This window comes from Thamnophis elegans, chromosome 2 (assembly GCF_009769535.1).
Source record: "Thamnophis elegans isolate rThaEle1 chromosome 2, rThaEle1.pri, whole genome shotgun sequence".
NCBI lineage: Eukaryota > Metazoa > Chordata > Lepidosauria > Squamata > Colubridae > Thamnophis > Thamnophis elegans.
Genome location: NC_045542.1, coordinates 149,215,187 through 149,236,410, shown reverse-complemented (window position 1 = coordinate 149,236,410; position 21,224 = coordinate 149,215,187). Strand labels below are relative to the sequence as shown.

Below are 21,224 nucleotides of genomic sequence, written 5' to 3'. Positions count from 1 at the left end.
CACCTGAGTGGTGCTCCTGGTTCCTGTAATCTGCAATGTTGTTCTCTGGAAATCCATTCCTACTCCCACCACATTCTAAGCAGAGGTGGTATGCTGCCGGTTCACACCAGTTCGGGCGAGCCGGTAGTGGCAGCGGCACAAGGCTCCACCCACCCACCCAGACATCATCAAGGACCTTCTGCGCATGCACAAACACACGCAGAAGGTTCTGCGCATACCCAGACATGCACGTTCCCGCTATCAAACCAGTAGTGAAGAAAATAGGATACCATTACTGATTCCAAGGTTGTTCATCCCAAATTGTTTAGTTAGTTGCCAGCTGAAAAAGCATCTTGGGGACTTTGACTTGCTAGTTGAGATTTACAAGAGTAGAAGTCCAACTATTTGGACAGCAAAAAAATAAAAAGCACTTGAGGAAGTGGCTTTGTTCAGACCTACAGGTGGTTCCTGTATCCATTTTTGAGGGTGCAATCTTCTAAGCACATAAGCCTCATGTCACATGCCAATGCTGTTCATCTGTGATTCATCTGTGATTCATCTGTGCATTCTAGCCAGCAGTGGGCTTACAACCCCTTTCCAGAAGCTACAGAGCAAAGGCGAAGTGGTGCAATGGTAGACTTCATAGTGTTGAGTCCTAGGAACTTTCATCCTAGAAAGGAGAGTCTATCCACCCTACAACAAATACTTTAGTGGCCTGTTGCAAAGAAGGACCACAGAAGACCAGCAACAAATTTTACAAGGTGTTTTTTGTCCACATCCACCTAACTTGGGTGATTTTCACAAGTCAGGAAACATTGCTCAACTGGGGAGGAGGAGAAGGGAATTTCCATCTGATGCACCCTTGTCTCTCGCGGTCTGGAGGCAACATTCTGTAAAAAGAAGAACAATCTCTGACTTTCTTCAACACCTAGTGAGCAGAAGAACCAGGCAGTTGAGCTCCAGCCTTCTCTATTTTCATAGTTGCAACTTGATAAATTAGATTATATGTATCAGATTAATGCTGAGTCTGTAGATCAACAAAAGCTTACCCATCTCCCACAGAACCTTAGCTTGGCTCTTGATTCAGTCTTTTTATTTTCTCCAGTCTAGTTGGATTATAAAAAGAGCTGTGGGGGGCGCAGTGGTTAGAATGCAGTACTGCAGGCTAATTCTGTTGACTGCCAGCTACCAGCAGTTCGATTCTGACTGGCTCAAGGTTCTTAACCTTCCAGCCTTCCGAGATCGGTAAAATGAGGACCCACGTTGTTGGGGACAATAGGCTGACTCTGTAAACCCCTTAGAGAGGGCTGTAAAGCACTGTGAAGCGGTATATGTCTAAGTGCTATTGCTATACTAGATCATACTTCCATTTAGATCCTGCAATAAAAGGTTTCCTGCCTAACAATGCTGGGACGGGGCGGGAAAACCCAAAACCATTCTAGTTGTGGTCCATGAGTATCACATCAACATCTGCCTGCCTTGAGGCTGCACAAGGATGTCACAGATGCTGCCTCTCTATTGTACCCAGGAAGCATCAGTTTCTTGGATCTAAGGACACATGCCGGCTTTTCATTAAGATGTTGGGGGATTTTCCCTCCCCAAAATGCATAGAGCAGGATAGATAAGTATCTAGATGGGAATCTATTTCTTTGGTAATTACGTTCATTAAAAGAGAAAACAAACAAATCATTATCTCTTTAAAACAAGTCCCTTTCTTAGGAATCTCTGTAAGAGTAGGGTGAGAAAGTCAAGATCGCAATTCCAATAGCATGACTGCAATCACCATCTTATTTCTTTTAACCCTTTCTGGAGATATCCCTCTAAAGCAGGGTGTCTCCATCCTTAGCAACTTAAAGCCTGGCGGACTTCAACTCCCAGAATTCCCCAGCCGGCTGAGGAATTCTGGGAGTTGAAGTCCTCCAGGCTTAACGTTGCCAAGGTTGGAGATCAGAGGTGGGTTCCTACCAGTTCGCACCAGTTCTGTAGAACCGGTTCGTCAAATCTACCGAACCGGTTAGAAGAGGTTCCACCAGTGGACCCGGAAAGCAGGCCATACCTACAGAAGAGGTTCCAAAATTGACACACACACACACACACACACACACACACACAGACAGACAGACAGACAGACAGACTCACACAGAGAAAGAGAAAGAGAAAGAGAAAGAGAAAGAGAAAGAGAAAGAAAGGAAGGAAGAAAGAAATAAAGAAAAAAAGAAAGAAAAAGTGAGAGATGAAAGAAGAAAAGGAAAAAGGGACAGAGAGACAAAAGGAAGGAAAGAGAGAGAGAGAGAGAGAGAGAGAGAGAGAACATGGTCAGCAAGCCACTCCCACCAGGTCACCTGGCCGGCAAGCCACTCCCACAAAGGAGGCCACACCGACAGAGTAGATTTGAAATTTTTTTTGAAACCCACCACTGTCGGAGACCTCCTGCTCTAAAGACAGGTACAATCATCTCAAAGAGATTTCCTATCAACGGAGCAGGGAAGTTTATCTAACATTTTTCCAGGAATCTGTGCTTACTCCATCTTGTGGAAATCCACATCCTTCATTTTCTTGATCTTGCAATGACAAGGGATTTGATAAGGTAGAAAGGCATCTGTGTTGTTGAGCCGTGGACTTCAGTAACTCTCCCATCTCCAGAGAAATACAATCATCGAGATGGGGATGAGATCTAGAACCTCCCCCTCTCTACAACCCCCCCACAGATCTAGACTGAAAGATGGCGTGGTTGAATTTCAAGATTCAGACTGTACTCTAGTATATATAAGAGAGGAGCCTTGAAGGATTTCATGGCAGAGTGAAGTTAGCATTGCTTGGGTATCACCCAGGAAGGAAATCTAAGATCTGCTCAAGCAAATATCGGTAATCCTCAATTTACAACTGGTTCTTTAATGACCATTCAAAGTTATGATGTAACTTGAAAAAGTTACATATGAATTGTCCTCCGAGTTATGACTGCCTTACTGCCCTCCCAGTAACAGAAACATATTTCGGGTGCTTGGCAACCAGCTCACATCTACAACTGGTTTTAGCATCCAATGGCCACATGATCACATTTCGCAACATTTTTTTTGCCATTTCCTAGTCCAAAAAAATGCAATGGATAAGCTGGATTCAAACTTATGATCACATGATCCATTTAATCATCATGTGATTTGCTTAATGACTACAGTGACTCACTTAACATCTGTCATAAAAAAAACCACCCATAAAATCGAGCTTGGTTACTTGAGTACAACAAATAACAACCAAAATTTCAGGCCCAATAGTGGCCAAAGTCAAGGGTCACCCATCCTGCAAATGTTGAAAATCCGGATGCTGAACGATAGGTGGTCCTCAACTTATGACCACAATTGAATCCAAACTTTCTGTTGCTAAACAAGACAGCTGTTAAGTGAGTTTTGCCTCATTTTACAACTTTCCGTGTCCCAGTTGTTAAGCGAATCACTGCAGTTGTTGAGTTAGTAACAGGGTTGCTAAGTACATCTGGATTCCCCAGTGATTTTGCTTGTCAGAAGGTTGCAAAAGGTGTTCACATGACCCCAGGATGCTGTGACTGTCATCAATATGAACTAGAATTGCCAAGCTTCCAAATTCCAATCAGGTGACCGTGGGGATGCTGCAATAGTCAAGAGTGTGAAAAATGGTCATTGGTCACATTTTCAGTACTTCAAATGGTCATTAAATGAACTGTTGTAAATTGAGGACTACCTGTATTGTCTTTCCCCCAAGGAAAGAGCATATCAAGCAGAGGTGGTATTCAGCCAGTTCTGACTGGTTCTAGCAAACCAGTAGTGGAAATTTTGAGTAGTTCGGAGAACCGGCAAATACCACCTCTGGCTGGCCCTGCCCCTATCTATTCTCTGCCTCCCGAGTCCCAGCTGGTCAGAGACCCAGCTGATTGGCTGGGTCTTCTTCTGTTGCCCTGCACAGGAGATCAGAGCTGGAAAGCAGGTTAGTGGGGTGGGGAGGGAATTGGGATTTTACAGTATCCTTCCCCCAGGAGTGGGGAGGATATTGAGATTTTACAGTATTCTTCCCCTGGAGTAGGGTGGAAATGGAATTTTTACAGTATCCTTGCCTTGGAGAGGGGAGGGAATAGGGATTTTGCAGTATTCTTCTGCTGCCATACCCACCAAGCCAAGCCCACAGAACTGATAGTAAAAAAAAATTGGATCCCACCACTGATATCAAGGTCATCTTTAACTCTCCATTCAGCAAACTGGACAAGCAATATGACAGAGGGCTGGAGGAGAAACACAATACGTAGCCATTTACCTCTGCTATGATGAATCCGAGGAGACAGAGAATCAGGCCAGCTAAGCTCAGTCGGATGATATTGGTCATCGTATAGTCTCTGCCAAATTCTGCCTTTACCAAAGGGACTGGAGCTGCTACAAGAGACATTGGACAGAATCACCGCCATGATTTCCTCAGGAAGAAGCAAGAGGAAAGAATTCACACAAAAAAAACCATCCTATTAACTCCCAACGTTGTCATAGTGAGAGAAGGAGGGGGAGTGCATTCCACTCATACTGTCGAATGAAGTTGGATCTCAGATTACTGCAGCAGGCTTGGGAGGGCTGCATCTCATAGGGGAATGTGATTTATGACACAGACTGAGGGGAGGGAAGGAACTGGGGTAAAGTGCAGCCATAAATCAAACAAAGCTTAGATCTGATTGTGAAAAGATCTTGCCTATGATGCTCCTAATAAATGATTAGTTTTGTATTGAAACTTGACTCGATACTCATAAATCAATTAGGGCATTATTAGGAAACCTTACACTTCCATTTCCGAGTGTCTCAAGCTGCAGAGCTGGCCAACAACCAGCAGCTGGGAATAGCAAGGAAGCCAAGCTCAGTGAAACAGGAGTATGAACTTCCTGCCGTGAGAAGAATGGCTAGATAAAGGAACTGCCTCAGGGGTGGGTTGCTCCCGGCATTACTGCCGGTTCGATATGTGCGAAAAATTTGCTATGTACGAATTTACACAAAAATAGGTCTCTGCATGTACAAAAATTTTAAAAAACAAAAATAAATAAATGTGTGCAATTACAATTGTTCTGTGCATGCACAGAACTGAAAATTAAGATGGCGGAACTGGTTTGGGGGAGTGGCAGACCTGGGTCACTGCAGGTTCCAGCAACCCAGGCCACCAAACCACTACCGGTTTGGCTGAACCAGTCCAAACCAGTCCAAACCAGTAGGAACCCACCTCTGAACTGCTTGCTTCAAGAGGTGGCTGGCTCCACTTAGTAAGAAACATAATCATCAAATTATAGAAGTGGAAGGGACCTTGGAAGTTTCTAGTCTGAATTCTGCCCAAGTCAACAGTCCTTATATCATTATGAAGTCTTAATACCACTTTATAATGTCTTGGTAAGACCACACTTCGAATATTGCATCCAGTTTTGGTTGCCACAGAGATGTTGAGACTCTAGAAAGAGTGCAGAGAAGAGCAAGAAAGATGATTAGGGGACTGGAGACTAAAACATATTGTAAGGTCTTGCCTCTCCAATCTTCCCAAGAAAGCAGGACTGTGAAACTGAAACTGCAAAAGGAGCTTTATTATTGGAAGGTTTGTGATAACAAGAAATCTAGGCATGAACTGAAGCTTCTCACTTAAAACCAGCCATTTAAAGCAATGGTAACCAAACCCCTCCCACACTACATCATTGCAGGGTAACAGAAACAGAGACTAACACAGTAGTGCAAAAAACAGAAACATCATATAGAGATTAGCACAGTAATACGGGAAACAGAAACAGAAACTGGAAACAGGAACTTCATATACAGACCACTCCATTCCTTCCCCTCTTCCTCCCACCAAAATGCCAATGTTCCTGTAGAAATATCTGGGACCTGATACATATGAAGAATGGTTGCTGGAAATGGACATGACATGTCTCATTCTAGTGAAAAATGTCTAAGGGCAACATGATAGCAGTATTCCGATATTTGAAGGGCTGCCACAAAGAAGAGGGGATCAACCTATTCTCCAATGCACCTGAAGGCAGGACAGGAAGGAATGGATGGAAACTAATCAAGGAGAGGACCAACTTAAATTTCCCGACAGAACAATAAACCAGTGGAATAGCTTGCCTCTGGAAATTGTGGCTGCTCCATCACTGGAGGTTTTCTAAGAAGAGATTGGACAACCATTTGTCTGAAATGATATAGGGTTTCCTTCTTGAGCAGGGGTTGAACTAGAAAACTTCCAAAGTCCCTTCCAACTCCATTATTCTGTTCTGTTCTATTCTTGTGGATAAATGAATATCGAATCTTTTCTTGGTTATTCAATCAAGGTCAACAATTGAATTGATTGACATTAAACAGGCAGAGTTATCTGATGCTGAAACAAGATTTGGAAGGAGAAAGTCCATGCCAATATGTCTTCTTCTAAAGACAGACAAAAATTGTGATCTGGTTGTCCAGTACCCCTAATATGATGACATCACTGTGGGGTGGTAAGGGAAAAAGAGAAGATTAAGCTATTGCACATTTAATAGTTATGCAATGAGGGAATTTCCTCCAATGTGGCTGGTGTGGTAACCTATTCCTGTTGAATTAGCACATGTGCTCAAAAGCCCAATTGGGCTTATTATCCGGGGAGGTCTTATTGTCAGGGAAACAGGGTAAAATGTCACAAGTTTCAACACAGAAATGTGGGGACATTACTAAACATAATTTCTAATTCAGTTTGCATCTTCCAAACTATGCAAACTATCCAGTTCAGTTTGTATCTTACATACTTCCAAAACTCCATATCTATACACAGTGCTTGATTATAAGATGTGGTGGCGCAGTGGTTAGAATGCAGTACTGTAGGCTAATTCTGCTGACTGCCGGCTGACTGCAATTTGGCAGTTCAAATCTCACCAGGCTCAAGGTTGACTCAGCCTCCTGTCCTTCTGAGGTGGGTAAAATGAGGACCCAGATTGTTGGGATATGCTGACTCTGTAAACCACTTAGAGAGGGCTGTGAAGTGGTATACAAGTTATATTGCTATTGATGATTTTTTTATTAAATACCAGCAAAGATCAACACAATTTACTGGTAAAAATGGGAGAAGAGGCACGCCAAAACTGGGAGGGAGAAAACCATAAACACCAGGCAACAATATATATCAGTGTCTCTCAACTTCAGCAAATTTAACAGGTGCTGACTTCGACTCTCAGAATACCCCAGCCAGCCATCTTGACTGCAGAATTCTGGGAGTTTAAGTCCACACCTGATAATGTTGCTGAGGTAGAAAAATACTGATTTACATTAACTGCATCTTTGTTTTTCTGTCTATATCAAAAGGCTCAGAACTGTTCAGAGCCACTGGAAGCAATATGGGGGATAATTCGCATTGACTGTTCCAAAGGGAGCAGTCTTTGCTTATTCCAGCTTTAGTCCATTTATATTACATAGCAGCAGCAGTACAGAGATGGAAAATAGGACCGCCACAGAGAGGAGGGGGTCAAGCTATTTTCCAAGGCATCCAAAGGCCAGACAAGGAATAATGGATGGAAGCTGATCAAGGAGAGATTCAACATAGAAATAAGGTGGAATTTTCTGACAGTGAGAACAATCAACCAATGGAACAGCTTGCCTTCGGAAGCTGTAAGAGCTTCATCACTGGAAGCTTTCAAGAAGAGACTAGACTGCCATCTGTTAGAAATAGTATAGGCAGGGTCTCCTGCTTGGGTGGGGGTGTGGACTCAGTGGTGGGTTCCTACCGGTTCGGACTGGTTCAGCCAAACTGGTAGTGGTTTGGTGGCCTGGGTCACTGGAACTGGCAACCACCCAGGCCTCCCACGCCCCCCGAACCGGTTCTCTGGGCAGCTCTGTAGCAGCACCACCATCTTATTTTTTGCTTCTGCGCATGCGCGGATCGCCCACGAACAAATCGGCAGTAGTGACTGCCAGAACCCACCCCTGGTTGGACTAGATGACCAACAAGGTTCCTTTCATCTCTGCTAAATCTGTATACTGGGAAGCAGGTGATCCCACTTTAGCATGTGATGGATGGAGATAATGTCTAAAAGCATGATTAAGTTTCATGTTCCAGTACCTGATAGTCATGTCCCCCTTCCATAGCAATAGATAGCAATAGCAGTTAGACTTATATACCGCTTCATAGGGCTTTCAGCCCTCTCTAACCGGTTTACAGAGTCAGCATATTGCCCCCAACAACAATCCGGGTCCTCATTTTACCCACCTCAGAAGGATGGAAAGCTGAGTCAACCCTGAGCCGGTGAGATTTGAACTGCAGAACTGCAGAACTGCAGTCAGCTGAAGTAGCCTGCAGTGCTGCATTTAACCACTGCGCCACCTCGGCTCTTCCACATTCCATTTAATTCCTGGTTTTCTTTTCTAATTATTTCCATCTCCCATACAAACCTGCTACATTTGTGCTTTTGCTAGAAGAGATCCCTCTTCTCTGATCATCAAAGGCAGCACCATTCAAGAGGGGATTGCTGGTTTCTGTTAAGATTTTTTTTTAAAAAGACATTATTTTTTTTAATGCTAAGCACACCTCAGCCCTTTGAGGGTTCCTTCTGTTCACTTTCCCAAACAAGAAACACAATCGGAGAAACTAATTCTACTTTATTGTAAAGCTACATTAACAGAATCTTGGAAGTCTAAAAATGCAAATCTCCCAGCTAGGGGAGGGGATGACCAGGCTGAGCCGGAGGGAGGGGTCAAATCAGTGGTGGGTTCCTACCGGTTCGGACCAATTCAGCCAAACCAGTAGTAATTTGGCGGCCTGGGTCGCTGGAAACGGCAGCAACCCAGGCCTGCCACACCCCCGAACCAGTTCTCCCAGCGCCGCTGTAAAGGCTGCCATCTTGTTTTTTGCTTCTGCACGGGCGCAGAGCAATTTTTATTGCATTTATGGTCAAATGTGCATGCGCACGGACTACATGTCTAGCATTCATGTAAAATTGTGCATGCACCGAACCCACAGTAATGCCAACATCCACCCACCCTTGGGTCAAATGCGTCATCATTCCCAAGTCCCTTTGTGCCCACAAGAGATCTATGTCCAGCCCACCTTGAATTCCACTGGCTCCTATCTACCGCCAATTTGCTTTGATTTCCCAATTAAGAAAAATCCTCTCCCAAATCAGCTGCTTACTCCCTCATGAATAAAGCAGGGATGGGAGAGCCATGATCCAGCAGCAACCAGGAGTGGATGTTCAAGAAAGTCAAAATGACACCATAACCATCAAACCCTGATCCATTTTTTACATGTGTGTCACACACAATACACCTAAAAAGACACGGGGCTGCAAATTGTGCAGCACAGCTGCGTTCGTAACCTTTCCCAAGGTGGGAGGAGAATTTTTCTCAAGCATATGTGGAATAACAGAGCAAGTATAAGGATTTCATGCAGAGAATTCCGGTATTCAGATGTATAGACCAGTGTTGCTCAACATTGGCAATGTTCAGGTGTGAGGACCTCAACTCCCAGAATTCCCCAACCAGTCCTGCTGGCTGAGGAATTCTGGGAGTTGAAGTCCACACATCTGAAAGTTGTCATATTTGAGGAACACTCGTATAGACTTCAGATCCCAGAATTCCACAGCCAGCATAACCATTGATGAGAAATCTGGGAGTTGAAGTCTACGCAGCTGAGCATGCCCAAGATTGGGAAACACTACTCTAGACAAAGTGCAACTTGGAAATATGGGCATTGCTGTCCAATCGGCAGGAGATTTGGCCATCGTGACTTAGCTGTGAAGTGCTACTGTACATAGAAAACAGCTGCTTTGAGTGGACCTGAGAACTTCAATCCAGACAATGTGGGCTGGGAAATAAAATTAAGGACATTCCGTCTGCTTTTAATATTTTAATAGCCTCAGGAGATGTAAAGATTATTGAAAATGTTATTGAAAATGTATTCATCTTAAAGGTCTGGTGTAAGCCTTATAAACCAGATAAAGCAATAAAGTCAAAACAAAGAAATAACATTTAATGTCAATAAATAAAACTTAGGGTCCTCCCATCAACTATGTCCAGGGGTGAAGTAAAGATGGCCACAATTACACAACTCAGAACAAGAAGCAACACATGGAAACTAATCAAGGAGAAAAGCAACCTAGGACTAAAGAGAAATTTCGTGACAGTGAGAACAATTAATCAGTGGAACAACTTGCCTCCAGAAGTTGTGAATGCTCCAACACTGGAGGTTTTTAAGAATAGATTGGGTAACCATTTGCCTGAAATGGGATAGGCTTTCCTGCCTGAGCAGGGGGTTGGACTAGAAGATCTCCAAGGTCCCTTCCAACTCTGTTATTCTGTTATTCCTGCACAACTCTGATGCCATGAACAATTGGATTGCAGTTGACATCTCAACTTCCTTGACTTCTCCAGAGATGTCCTTCCCTGCAAGTACAGACCTATTTTCATTCTCTTACCATTGATCACAGTTAGGTTGATGTTGGCTGACACTCGGACCCCCAAAGCCAGCACCTTGATGTTATAAATTCCCGAATCTTCTACTCTGGCATCCCGCAGTATCAGCGAAGTGTCTTCGGAAGACCACTCTGCTCGGTGCCTGTATCTCTCTGCTTCCGCCACTGTGATCTCGCAAGCGTCCCACCACTGATGGGTACCATTGTCTGCCTGGCAGTTATCGGCTTTCACAATCAACACCAGCCACTGGCCGGGGATGAAACGCCATCGGATCTGGAAGTAGGCGGGCACCGAAGAAGAGAAATTCAACGAGACTGGAAGCAAGGCGGTCTTACCATGAGAGACGGAAACTGGGAATGAGGGTGTAGACAGCACAAGGCCTGCAGCAGGGCCTGGGGAGAAGAGAACAGGAGAAGGTATTAGCAGCGAGGTCTACAGAATACAGAATAAGAGAGAGAAGGGACTTTGGGGGTCTTCTAGTAAAATTCCATGCCTGAGCAGAAAACTCTGTACCCATGATGGCGAACCCATGGCATGTGTGCCATAGGTGGCATGTGGAGCCATTTCTGAGGGTACGTGAGGCCAGCTGATTTTTGGCCTTGGTTTTTGGCTGTTTTTTGCCCTTGCAAAAAAGCTCTCTCAGCCCTAGGAAGCAAGCAATGGCAAAACAAAGTAAAGCAAGGCAAAGGCAAAGGCAAAGGCAAAGGCAAAGGCAAAGGCAAAGGCAAAGGCAAAGGCAAAGGCAAAGGCAAGGGCAAGGGCAAGGGCAAGGGCAAAGGCAAGGGCAAGGGCAAGGGCAAGGGCAAGGGCAAGGGCAAAGGCAAGGGCAAGGGCAAGGGCAAGGGCAAGGGCAAGGGCAAAGGCAAAGGCAAGGGCAAGGGCAAGGGCAAAGGCAAAGGCAAAGGCAAAGGCAAAGGCAAAGGCAAAGGCAAAGGCAAAGGCAAAGGCAAAGGCAAAGCAAACACTTTGTTCTTTTATGAACAAAGTGTTGTCCCGATTTCCCCTTTAACATTTTCACATATACATAATACATTTTGCATTATATTTCCATTTTCAATTTTTGCCGTATTCTTTTCATATCTTCCAGTTTTTAATGTTTATTACATACATAAAACTGTGGATTTTTCCCCCTTTAAAATAAACCAAATTCATCATCCCCTTTCCATCTATATCCTATAAGTAACATGTGTCTTCAAATTCAGTTTTTTTATGTAGTAAACATTTAACATGATTACTTTGCACAGTTAAAGGTATTAATGTAACTCACGCCCATCCTAATTAGATATATACCGTTACCATGTTTAGAATGTTTCTTTTCATTCTACTAACTGGAGCTCCATGTTGAAAAGCTTTGAGGTTTATTGAAACCGGCCCTTCTCTTTCGACGCTGCCAAAGAATTCCGCCCTCAGCATTGCTGCCATGCTGGGCTCTGTAGAACATGGGCAGCCTGAAGCCCCCATCTCAAGAAAAGGTTTTCTGTCTCTTTCCTGCTTAGCAAAGCAGCCCCTTTACTCACCCACCAGCATCAGGAGCAGCCACGGACTTGGCATCGCAGCCAAGAGTGTCTTCTCCTCTGCCTTTGGAGCACTTTCTCCTCTGCCCATCACTTTCCCTTTGTCAGTTCATTTCACTTCCACCTTCCTCTGCTCCATTTTGAGGAAGTGTGCCAATGGAGCCAGGCTTTTACCCTACGTCCTCCTGGCTCCAGCAAAATTCTGCCAGCTCGGCACAAATATAAAAACAACGGTTAAAGGCCTTTCCACAATGTGCGGTAGCCGGGGGGGGGAGGAGGGGGATATTTGTCAACAACACACCCACCCTCCTTCCTGGAGCCCCCCAGTTTATATCACTATCTGACTTCCAGAGTACGTGGACCAAAGACTTTCCACAATAACTTCAGTCTCCTTCAGTCCTGGTCCTCCTCCTCCAGAGTGTCACAACATTCCCTGCTTTACAGATGGACCTAAAGGATTCAATCTATCCAGGGGTGGTGGGTTCTAGCTGGCATTACTGCCTATTGAGCACACTGGATGTGTGATGCCTGCCCATACGCAGTTCAATAGAACTCCAAAACAAGATGGCAACAGTGATTTCGGCAGCCAGGGAACTGTTCGAGAGGCATGGCCAGCCTTGGTCGCTGCCAGTTCTGTGACCCAGGCCAGCATACCAATACCGGTTTGGCCGAACCATCAGCAACCCACCTCTGGTGTAGATATGAACTATTCCATTTCATGGAGTTCATTGTAAATCAGGGATATCCAGAGCAGGAGGTACAAGAAGTCAACAGGAAGACATATGCATGCAATGGAAGCCCCATCCCTTTTGCGTACATTGTGATGCACATAAAAGGGGCAGGGCTTGTGGAGTTGGGACTTCTTTGAGCCCCCTTGTGCATCCCTCCCCAGTGTAATTAGCTTCTACTGAGAAACTGGGATTTGGGATTTGATGAAATCCCGAACAACTTCTTCTAAAAGTTAAACCAAAGTTACAAATTAGATGCATTTTTTTTAAAAAAAAACCTTAAATGCCATCCTATGTAACCCCAGCGAAACACTTTCTGCCATCCATAAATCATATAGTGAATTCTGGGTGGCTATTTCAGATCTTGGCCTCCGAAAGGAGAAACTCCAGGTTCATTTCTCCTCTGTTAAGCATGAAGCTGTTCCTTGAAAGGAGGAGGAAAATTGGTTTAGGTGTGTTTAAATTGTGACATCTCCACTCACTTCCACCCTGCAGGCTGACCAGCTGGCACTTTGCACAGAACATCAGGGCTTTGGGTGCATCCATCGTTCTCTCCCCTTTTAAAAGCTGATGCCAGAGGCCTTGGGGGTTCTGGGAAGGAGAAATAGGTGACTAATGAAGTCCTGGCTTCATACCAGGGGTGGGCTGGTCGGGGGCTGCTCAGGTTTGGGTGATCCTCTAGCTAGGATTCTTCCCAGTTTGGCAAACCCACGAATGCCACCCCTGGCTGGCCACGCCCACCCCACCCCTCCCACCCCACCACGCCCTTCCCAGGAGTCTCCACGCAGCCCATTCATCATGCTAGGTAAATGCAGGGCCTGCGTGGAACCTGGGGAGGGCGAAAAATGGGTCTACTGGAAGTTCCTGAAGTCTGGAAATGGGCTGTTTCTGGCCTCCAAAGCCCGGGGGAAGCAGTTTGCGCCCTCCCAGAGGCTCTAGGAAAGCCTCTGGAGCTTGGGGAGGGCAACCCCCCCACCTGTGGTGCTGCAGGCTGACTAGGCCATGCCCACCATGGCCAGGCCCACCCAGCAACGGGGCAGCGAACCTGTTGCTGCAATTTTTGAAGCCCACCCCTCTTTCATATCACTCTGATCTGCAGTGAATCTTCAAAATATATGTTTTAAAACCTTGTGTTCTGACCCAGCTCCCCAAACATAACAAACCCTTTGAAATTAACTCAAAGATTCCTTTAATTAGGAGTGCCAGCAGCCCCGGCAAAAAGTTTCTCTCTCACCACAGGCTAACAAGTCCATCCTGCAGGGAGATGAATAGTTGTCTACTACATCTATTCATCTATGCCCCCGGCGTTTTATCGCCAGAGCTAGGGTGGGGATTCGCTAGCAGTGTTGGCTCTTCCTTCCCAAGGATTGGCCCATGGATTTCCACTGCTCTCCTCTCCTCTGCCTTCTGTGCATCTGTGTGTCAGGCACTGGACCCATCTGTCCCTCCTCTTCTTCATCAGCCACCTCCAGAGCTGGGGCTGTTGACTCTCTATCTGAGGGTTGACAGACTGCTCAGGATCCACCTCCCTCCCTCCCTCCCTCCCTCCCTCCCTCCCTCCCTCTCTCTCTCTCTCTCTCTCTCTCTCTATCTGCAAGCTCCACTCCCCCTTCCCCCTCAGAGCTCTCAGGTTGCCTTGATGCTGACCCCGACTCCCACACCTCATCCAATTCAGCTGCTGGAAGGACCAGTGGCCAATAGACCACAACACCTTGCCTGAATTGTTAAGCATTCAGCACACCCGAATTAGCTTGGCCTGAAAAGTGAACAAGAAAACCAAAACATTGACGAATCACAGAATCTCTTTGCAAAGTGACTACCCACAAAACCAGCCATAGATTTATAGGCCTGCAAATAGTAACAAGAAAACGAAACAATGATGACTAAGAGAATACCCTGGGATCTTTGCAAAGTGACTTTACTCCCAAAAACAACTTGTAGATCGGTGCCCTTGATAACAAGGGACTGAAGTCACAAGACTATTTTGGGATAAATCCTTCTTCTCCTTTTCTGAAGGGCTTCCTCATTTTTGTTTTGTAGGCTCCTAAGCTGACTCCAAACCAAAGTTATTTATGCTAAATTGTATCTATAGCTGGTGATTTCCTGTCAGGAAAGTCAAGAGAGAGTTTTTTTTTCTATGTTAACAAGAGACAGGAAAGAAAAAAGAGGGGAGGAAAAACCTTTAGCAGATGAGAAGCAGTTGGATTAACATCTGTCAGATATATGTTAGTTTGCATTTCTGAACCAAGCAGGGATTTGGACTTGAGGGTCTCATTCAGCTCCATGATTCAGTAATCAGAGGTCCTAAAAGGCCAACTCTAAAGAGATGGGTGTATTCAACACTATTCGTGTAAGGCAGGGGTGTCAAACTCAAGGCCCCGGGGCCGGATCCGGCCCATAGGTTGTTTAGATCTGGCTTGCGGGGCCACTCTGGAAACAATGAAGGCCCACAGTGCTTCTGCCAGTGAAAACAGAGCTCGGTTTGCTGACTCTATAAACCACTTAAAGAGAGCTGTAAAGCACTGTGAAGCGGTATATAAGTCTAAGTGCTATTGCTAAACTTCCTGATTACTAAGTTTTTGCTGCTTAAACAATAGCTATAGCTTAAGAACCAATTTACAGCTCTAACCCAACAGGAGAGGCTGGAAGTGGAAAAAGAATGGCTCAGGACAGCAAAAGGTATTATTTCTTTATTACATATCATTTTATTAAAACTTAAAAACAAGTGTTCAAAACTAATAACATGTTTTCCCCAAAATAAGACAGGGTCTTGTCTTTTAACCCCACCCCCACTCCCCCGAGATAAACACTTGGTCTTATTTTCGAGGAGGTCTTATTATTTTTGAGATGCGGGAGGTGGCGAGCGTGATCACCTCAAGGCTGCTGCTGTGTTGCAATATTTTCAGGGAGGGATTATTTTCGGGGGGAGGGATTATTTTAGTGCATGCTCTCAAAAGCCCGATTGGGCTTATTATCTAGGGAGGTCTTATTTTGGGGGAAACCGGGTATAAACTAATAGAGAGTAAGGAAGAAAAGAGAAAAAGAGAGACATCCAAGAAAGAGTTAAAAATCCCATTTGAAAAAAACAGTATTGTAAAAGAAAAAAAGAAAGTGGGTTTTGATCATCTTTTCAGCGGCTATAAGTCCGATTATAAATTTACCATTCGTTGTTTCTATAATCTACCCTATCTAACCAACAAAACCAAAAGATGGTAAGTTTATTTTTTGTCCTGCTTTATGCAAAAAAGTCCTTAAAGGTGTTCTAAGAAGTTATGGAGCAATAACTGCTTATTTTTTAAAAAGCAATTATTATTTTTAAAGCTGTACCTCAGTCAAGCAGCCCTGTTCCTAAAATCTCTCAAACCCCCATAACATTAACCTTAAACTATCTCAAACCCCCATAATGTTAACCTTAAACTGTCTACTGTTGACTTCACCCCATTTCTAAGAGGTCCATAAAGGGGGTGTACATAAGCGGACCAGCATACCTAACATCCCTGTCCTACTGTCCCCGTTTATTTGTATCCATTCCTGTGTTCTTATTCATGTTTATTCTTACTCCTGTTATCTTGTACATGAGTGACAAATTAAATAAATAAAATAAATAAATAAACAATTGGCTTGTTGTTCAACAGGGAGAAAAATGAGGCTCTGCCTTGTTATATGAGTTCTACAGGTTAACTGCTCCTGATTGCAAAGGACTCTTTTAAGGGGTGAATTCAACTGATTTTAATTCCCATTGCTGCCACCTGAACACCTATTTCTGACCTTGAGGATAATCATCTCTTCCTCCGTTTCTTCCGTCCTGATCCCCTAATTTCTCCTTGGAACCCGATCAGGTCTGAAAAGGATGACCTGTCTTACTTCGCACCAGGGGTGGGAGGTGCGCGGAGCTGTGGGAACGGCCTGAATTCCCTCCAGCCACTGGCTCTTCCGGTGGGTTCCATTATGACATCAAGGTGGAACCTTTTCAAAACCTGAGGAACTGCCAAGATGGTGGTTGGGATGTGGACCTTCAGCAGCCCACCCCATGAAGGGAAGAGACTGGGCACCTCCGCCTGGATCCTTATCCTGGGTGGCCTTTGGGGGAGATGGATCATGGAGGTTGGAGCTGGGCCAATGAGTGAAAAATCTGGTATTTACTCCTTTGTTTATTTATCCCTCCATCCCATTTCTACCCTGCTCATCTCACCTAGGTAAGATAGGTGAAGAAGGCTAAGGAATGAGCTCTAGGCCCTTAGGTAAGTTCCCCAAATTTAGGATCCCTTTCCTGCCCCTAAGGAACATCCAGGAATGGGGAGATAAAGCCAAGTTGATGGCTACCATGGCATAATCAAAGCCTTGTCTCGTTGTGTGTATGTGCAATACACATAAAAGAGGGCAGACTTTCACTTCTATGGTCCCATATAATTGTTTTATACACATTTATGGAGATTCCCAGTCATCCAGGTCATGGTTGTCCTAAAGGTGCTTTTTTCAAGAGGCAGCTGGACTTTCTGGTTTTTTCTTTTGAAGACATTTCACTTCTCATCCAAGAAGCTTCTTCACCTCTGACTGGATGGTGGGGAATGGAAGGATTTATACTCCTTGCAGACAACTGGACATTTGTGCTTTTCTATACACACACACACACACACCAAAATTATGGGTGTTCCTATTGCCTCCCCTTGACCTGTAAACACATAATTTCTCATAGCAGGAACAAATAGTAGTTTCAAACCAGGAGAGGCTTGGATAGGGTTCATGTCCTGCCTACCTCTTCCTTCTCACAACCAGCAACAAAACATAGTTCCTCTTCATCATTGCTTGACTCTCCGCAACTGGTTTTTCTAAGATAAAACAAGGAAATTATAAGAATTTAGCTGCTATAATTAACTGGTCTTTGATTGAACCCTTACTGATCTAGGGTAGTCTGTTTTTAAGCCCCTGGTAATACTAGAAATGTTGTAGGTCTGAATTCGTTTTCTGTAACATAGGATAAAAGAAGACACATGCATTGGCATGTATGTGGTATGTATGTATACGTGTGCATCTGTGTGAATATGCACATTTATGTAAATAAGTTGTGTATGTATGTGTCTATACACACACACCAATGGTGGGTTTCAAAAATTGTTCAAACTTACTCTGTGGGTGTGCCCTTTGTGGGAGTGGCTTGCCACCCATGTGACCAGATATGAAGATGCCGAAGTGGTGCAGTGGTTAGGGTGTAGTACTGCAGGCCACTTTAGCTGACTGTTATCTGCAGTTCAGCGGTTCTAATCTCACCTGCTCAAGGTTGACTCAGCCTTCTATTCTTCCGAGGTGGGTGAAATGAGGACCCAGATTGTGGGGGCGACATGCTGACTCTGTAAACCACTTAGAGAGGGCTGAAAGCCCTATGAAGCGGTATATAAGTCTAACTGCTAAGATGCCAATGACACTTGTCAGAACCACCTTAAATTACCTCACACACAGCACTGGCATGCATAAGAATATGATGTAAACTTTTTTTTAAAAAGCCATCTTTGGTTTGCATTAAAACAACTTCAACACATGCAATGTTCTGATTGCACCACAAATGCAGTAGTAATCCTTAACTTTCACAAAGGCACTGAGTTTTATAAATATGAGAATGATAGGGTAGAATAATCATATCCTCCCATAATTGGGACTTACCAGGGGTTGTGACACTAATATATACCTTCTTCCCTGGCTTCAGCTGATAAGGAGGAGACCTGTGGCCTGATGGCTAAGACGTTTGCCTAAGATGCAATACAGCACAGGTTCGAATCCCAGTAAGGTTATGGCTAGCTGATGAGAGCTAAATAGCTTGAAATAGATCTATACTAGTCTCCCTTTATTTATTTATCAGCACAAATAAAAAAACACAAATATAATAAAGGCAACAGTAAAAATATTGGGTTTCTGTCGTGATGGACTCTTGTGACGAGCCGATTGACAGATGATGGAAGCAGTTAGCTTCCTCCCATAATTGGGGCTTACCAGGGGTTGTGACACTAAATATATACCTTCTTCCCTGGCTTCAGCTGATAAGGAGGAGACCTGTGGCATAATGGCTAAGACGTTTGCATGAGATGCAATCAGCACAGGTTCAAATCCCAGTAAGGGTATGGCTAGCTGATGAGAGCTAAATAGCTTGAAATAGATCTATACTAGTCTCCCTTTATTTATTTATTTATATATATAAATAGCCGAGGTGGCGCAGTGGTTAGGGTGCAGTACTGCAGGCCACTTCAGCTGACTGTTATCTGCAGTTCAGCGGTTCAAATCTCACCGGCTCAAGCTTGACTCAGCCTTCCATCCTTCCAAGGTGGGTGAAATGAGGACCCAGACTGTGGGGGCAATGTGCTGGCTCTGTAAACCGCTTAGAGAAGGCTGAAAGCCCTATGAAGTGGTATATAAGTCTAACTGCTATTGCTATTGCTATTGCTATTGCTATTGCTATTGCTATTGCTATTGCTATTGCTATATATATATATATATATATATATATATATATATATATATATATATATATATATATATATATATATATATATATATATATATATTGCCTCTTAGGCAGATGTGTTAACCATTGAGCTACAGAGCTCGACTCGACTCGACTCGACTCCTTATCAGCCAGGCCAGGGTGAAAGGTATATATTTAAAGTCACAACTAGTCTCCCTTTATTTATTTATCAGCACAAATATAACATATATAACAAATGTAACAAAATGGCAACAGTAAAAAATATTGGGTTTCTGTCTGAATGGTCTCTTGTGACGAGCCGAAGGACAGAGAATGGAAGTGTGACCTTCCTCCCATATTTGGGCATACCAGGGGTTGTGACTTTAAATATATATATATATATATATATATATATATATATATATATATATATATATATATATATATATATATATATATATATATATATATATATATATATATAATATTAATTATTCTATAACTAATAAGTAATAAGTATTTTCACTTTCAATGTTCAGAAACACTTTCCCAATTAGTTTTGAAGACCCTCCCTCCACCACACAGCAATAGTTACTTGCTTGCCTGCCTCCCTAGAGTATAGAATACCTATTCTATAAGTAAGCCCCTTTGAGGTACTTTGGTTCAAAAATTGTTGCCCTAAGAATGCACCATTTCACCCATTTAAAGGCCATGGCGATGAGAGGTAAACTACTATGTAGTTTACCTGTCCCAAGGTATTTAGGATGAAAGTGAGCCTATGTCTTGATCCATAACTGTGATGAACGTCTCATTTTTTTCTCACCAGCATCAAGCATCTGCCCCATCATCCACCAGTACATTCCTCGGGACTCCAAAGCCTTCATCCCTATTCCCCGCTCTAACAGTTACGCAGTCCTGTGCCGAGTGAACCTCACCTCCTCCCAATGTGAGTGGGTCTTGCTTGCCAACAGAGGGCGCTGTTACTACTTCAACTTGGGCCTGAAGGAGCACCTCGTTCTCCACCAGATGGGCCTTATTGTCATGAACATGAAGAAGGAGCTGGAAGGAGAATATCAGGTCCTCTCTGGGATAAACCGGACCTGTCAGGGAAGGGTCTTGATGACGTATGTGGGTAAGAGTCTCCTGGGGAAAGGAAGATGGCAATGGATAGAAAAAGTGTTGATGGGTTTTTTTTATAGATAACTAGTTGATAGCCGGCATTGCCTGGGTATTTATTTATAGGGAGAAAATGTTCGGGTCAAACATAATTTCTAATGTTGGATTTTTCCCCCTTACCAGAGGGAGCCCCCTTATGGAGTACTGTGAAGCCATAACCATAGCAACTCCACTGCACTGCACAGTAGAACCCATTTTATGGCAGTACAGTAGAAGCCATTTTAAGGCACAACAGGCTGTATCTTAACAGAGCCCCCCTGAGGGGTGTTAGGGGCATCTTACCCCACACAATATTTTTTTCCAGACAGTAAGTCATCTGTGTTCGGAGTTTGGTTGAAATTGCTTCAGGCATTCCAGACAGGGGTGGGTTGCTCCTGGCATTACTGCCAGTTCAGTGCGCACAAAAATTTTTTTTGTGGAAAATCCAACATTAGAAATTACGTTTAGTCTGGACATTTTCAACAAGGCTTTGATTATTCTAAATGCCTGTAAATACAATTAATTTGATTTTGATTTGACACTATGCATATAATTCATTCCTTTTCCTGATACAGGATTGGGATAAAATAAATACCCGGGCAATGCCAGGTTATCAGCTAGTTCAAGTATAAAAAAGCAACTCTTGCAAACAAATTCCTCAGCCCCCATAGGACACATAAAGCATACGACTCCATTCAGTCAAGCTACAACACACTGCAACACAGTTTGAAAAGCAGAAACTACTTGCAAAACAAATGTACGTGCAACTTCAAGAAAAAGTCTGCCCAACTGAATACAATGCAAACAACATCCCAAAAGAATGCTGTCCTTTACATCAAACGTATGTCAGAGTCCATCAACAGGTTATTCCAGGCAAAGCTTTCTGTCCAAACCCATAGCAGTACCACTAGAAGACAACATTGAAACTCTATACCAGGGGTCGGCAACCTTAAACACTCAGAGTCACAAAGGTCCTAACCGG

The 21,224-nt window shown here is 43.9% G+C and overlaps 1 protein-coding gene and 1 long non-coding RNA gene across 4 annotated transcripts in view; one reads left to right on the top strand and one right to left on the bottom strand.

Moving 5' to 3' along the window:
• Window positions 1–122: 122 nt before the first annotated feature.
• On the bottom strand, window positions 123–12,028 carry LOC116505089. Of its 3 annotated transcripts, none has more exons than XM_032212418.1 (5): window positions 11,909–12,028; window positions 10,394–10,783; window positions 8,373–8,456; window positions 4,261–4,376; window positions 123–869 (listed from the first exon to the last, which is right to left on the bottom strand). In XM_032212418.1, the coding sequence occupies exons 1-5, from the start codon at window positions 11,994–11,996 to the stop codon at window positions 762–764; spliced, it is 786 nt and encodes a 261-aa protein (XP_032068309.1). In that variant the 5' UTR covers window positions 11,997–12,028; the 3' UTR covers window positions 123–761. The 3 variants fall into 3 exon arrangements, with proteins under 3 accessions (XP_032068309.1, XP_032068311.1, XP_032068310.1); XM_032212420.1 differs by having other exon boundaries at window positions 10,394–10,664; window positions 11,913–12,028; XM_032212419.1 differs by lacking the exon at window positions 8,373–8,456.
• Window positions 12,029–15,178: 3,150 nt separating this feature from the next.
• Window positions 15,179–21,224, top strand: part of LOC116523816 — a 10,410-nt gene continuing 4,364 nt past the window's right edge. Inside the window, exons 1-2 of the long non-coding RNA XR_004257153.1 lie at window positions 15,179–15,312; window positions 19,914–20,219. This is a non-coding gene — a long non-coding RNA (uncharacterized LOC116523816). The remainder of the gene's footprint in view (window positions 15,313–19,913; window positions 20,220–21,224) is intronic.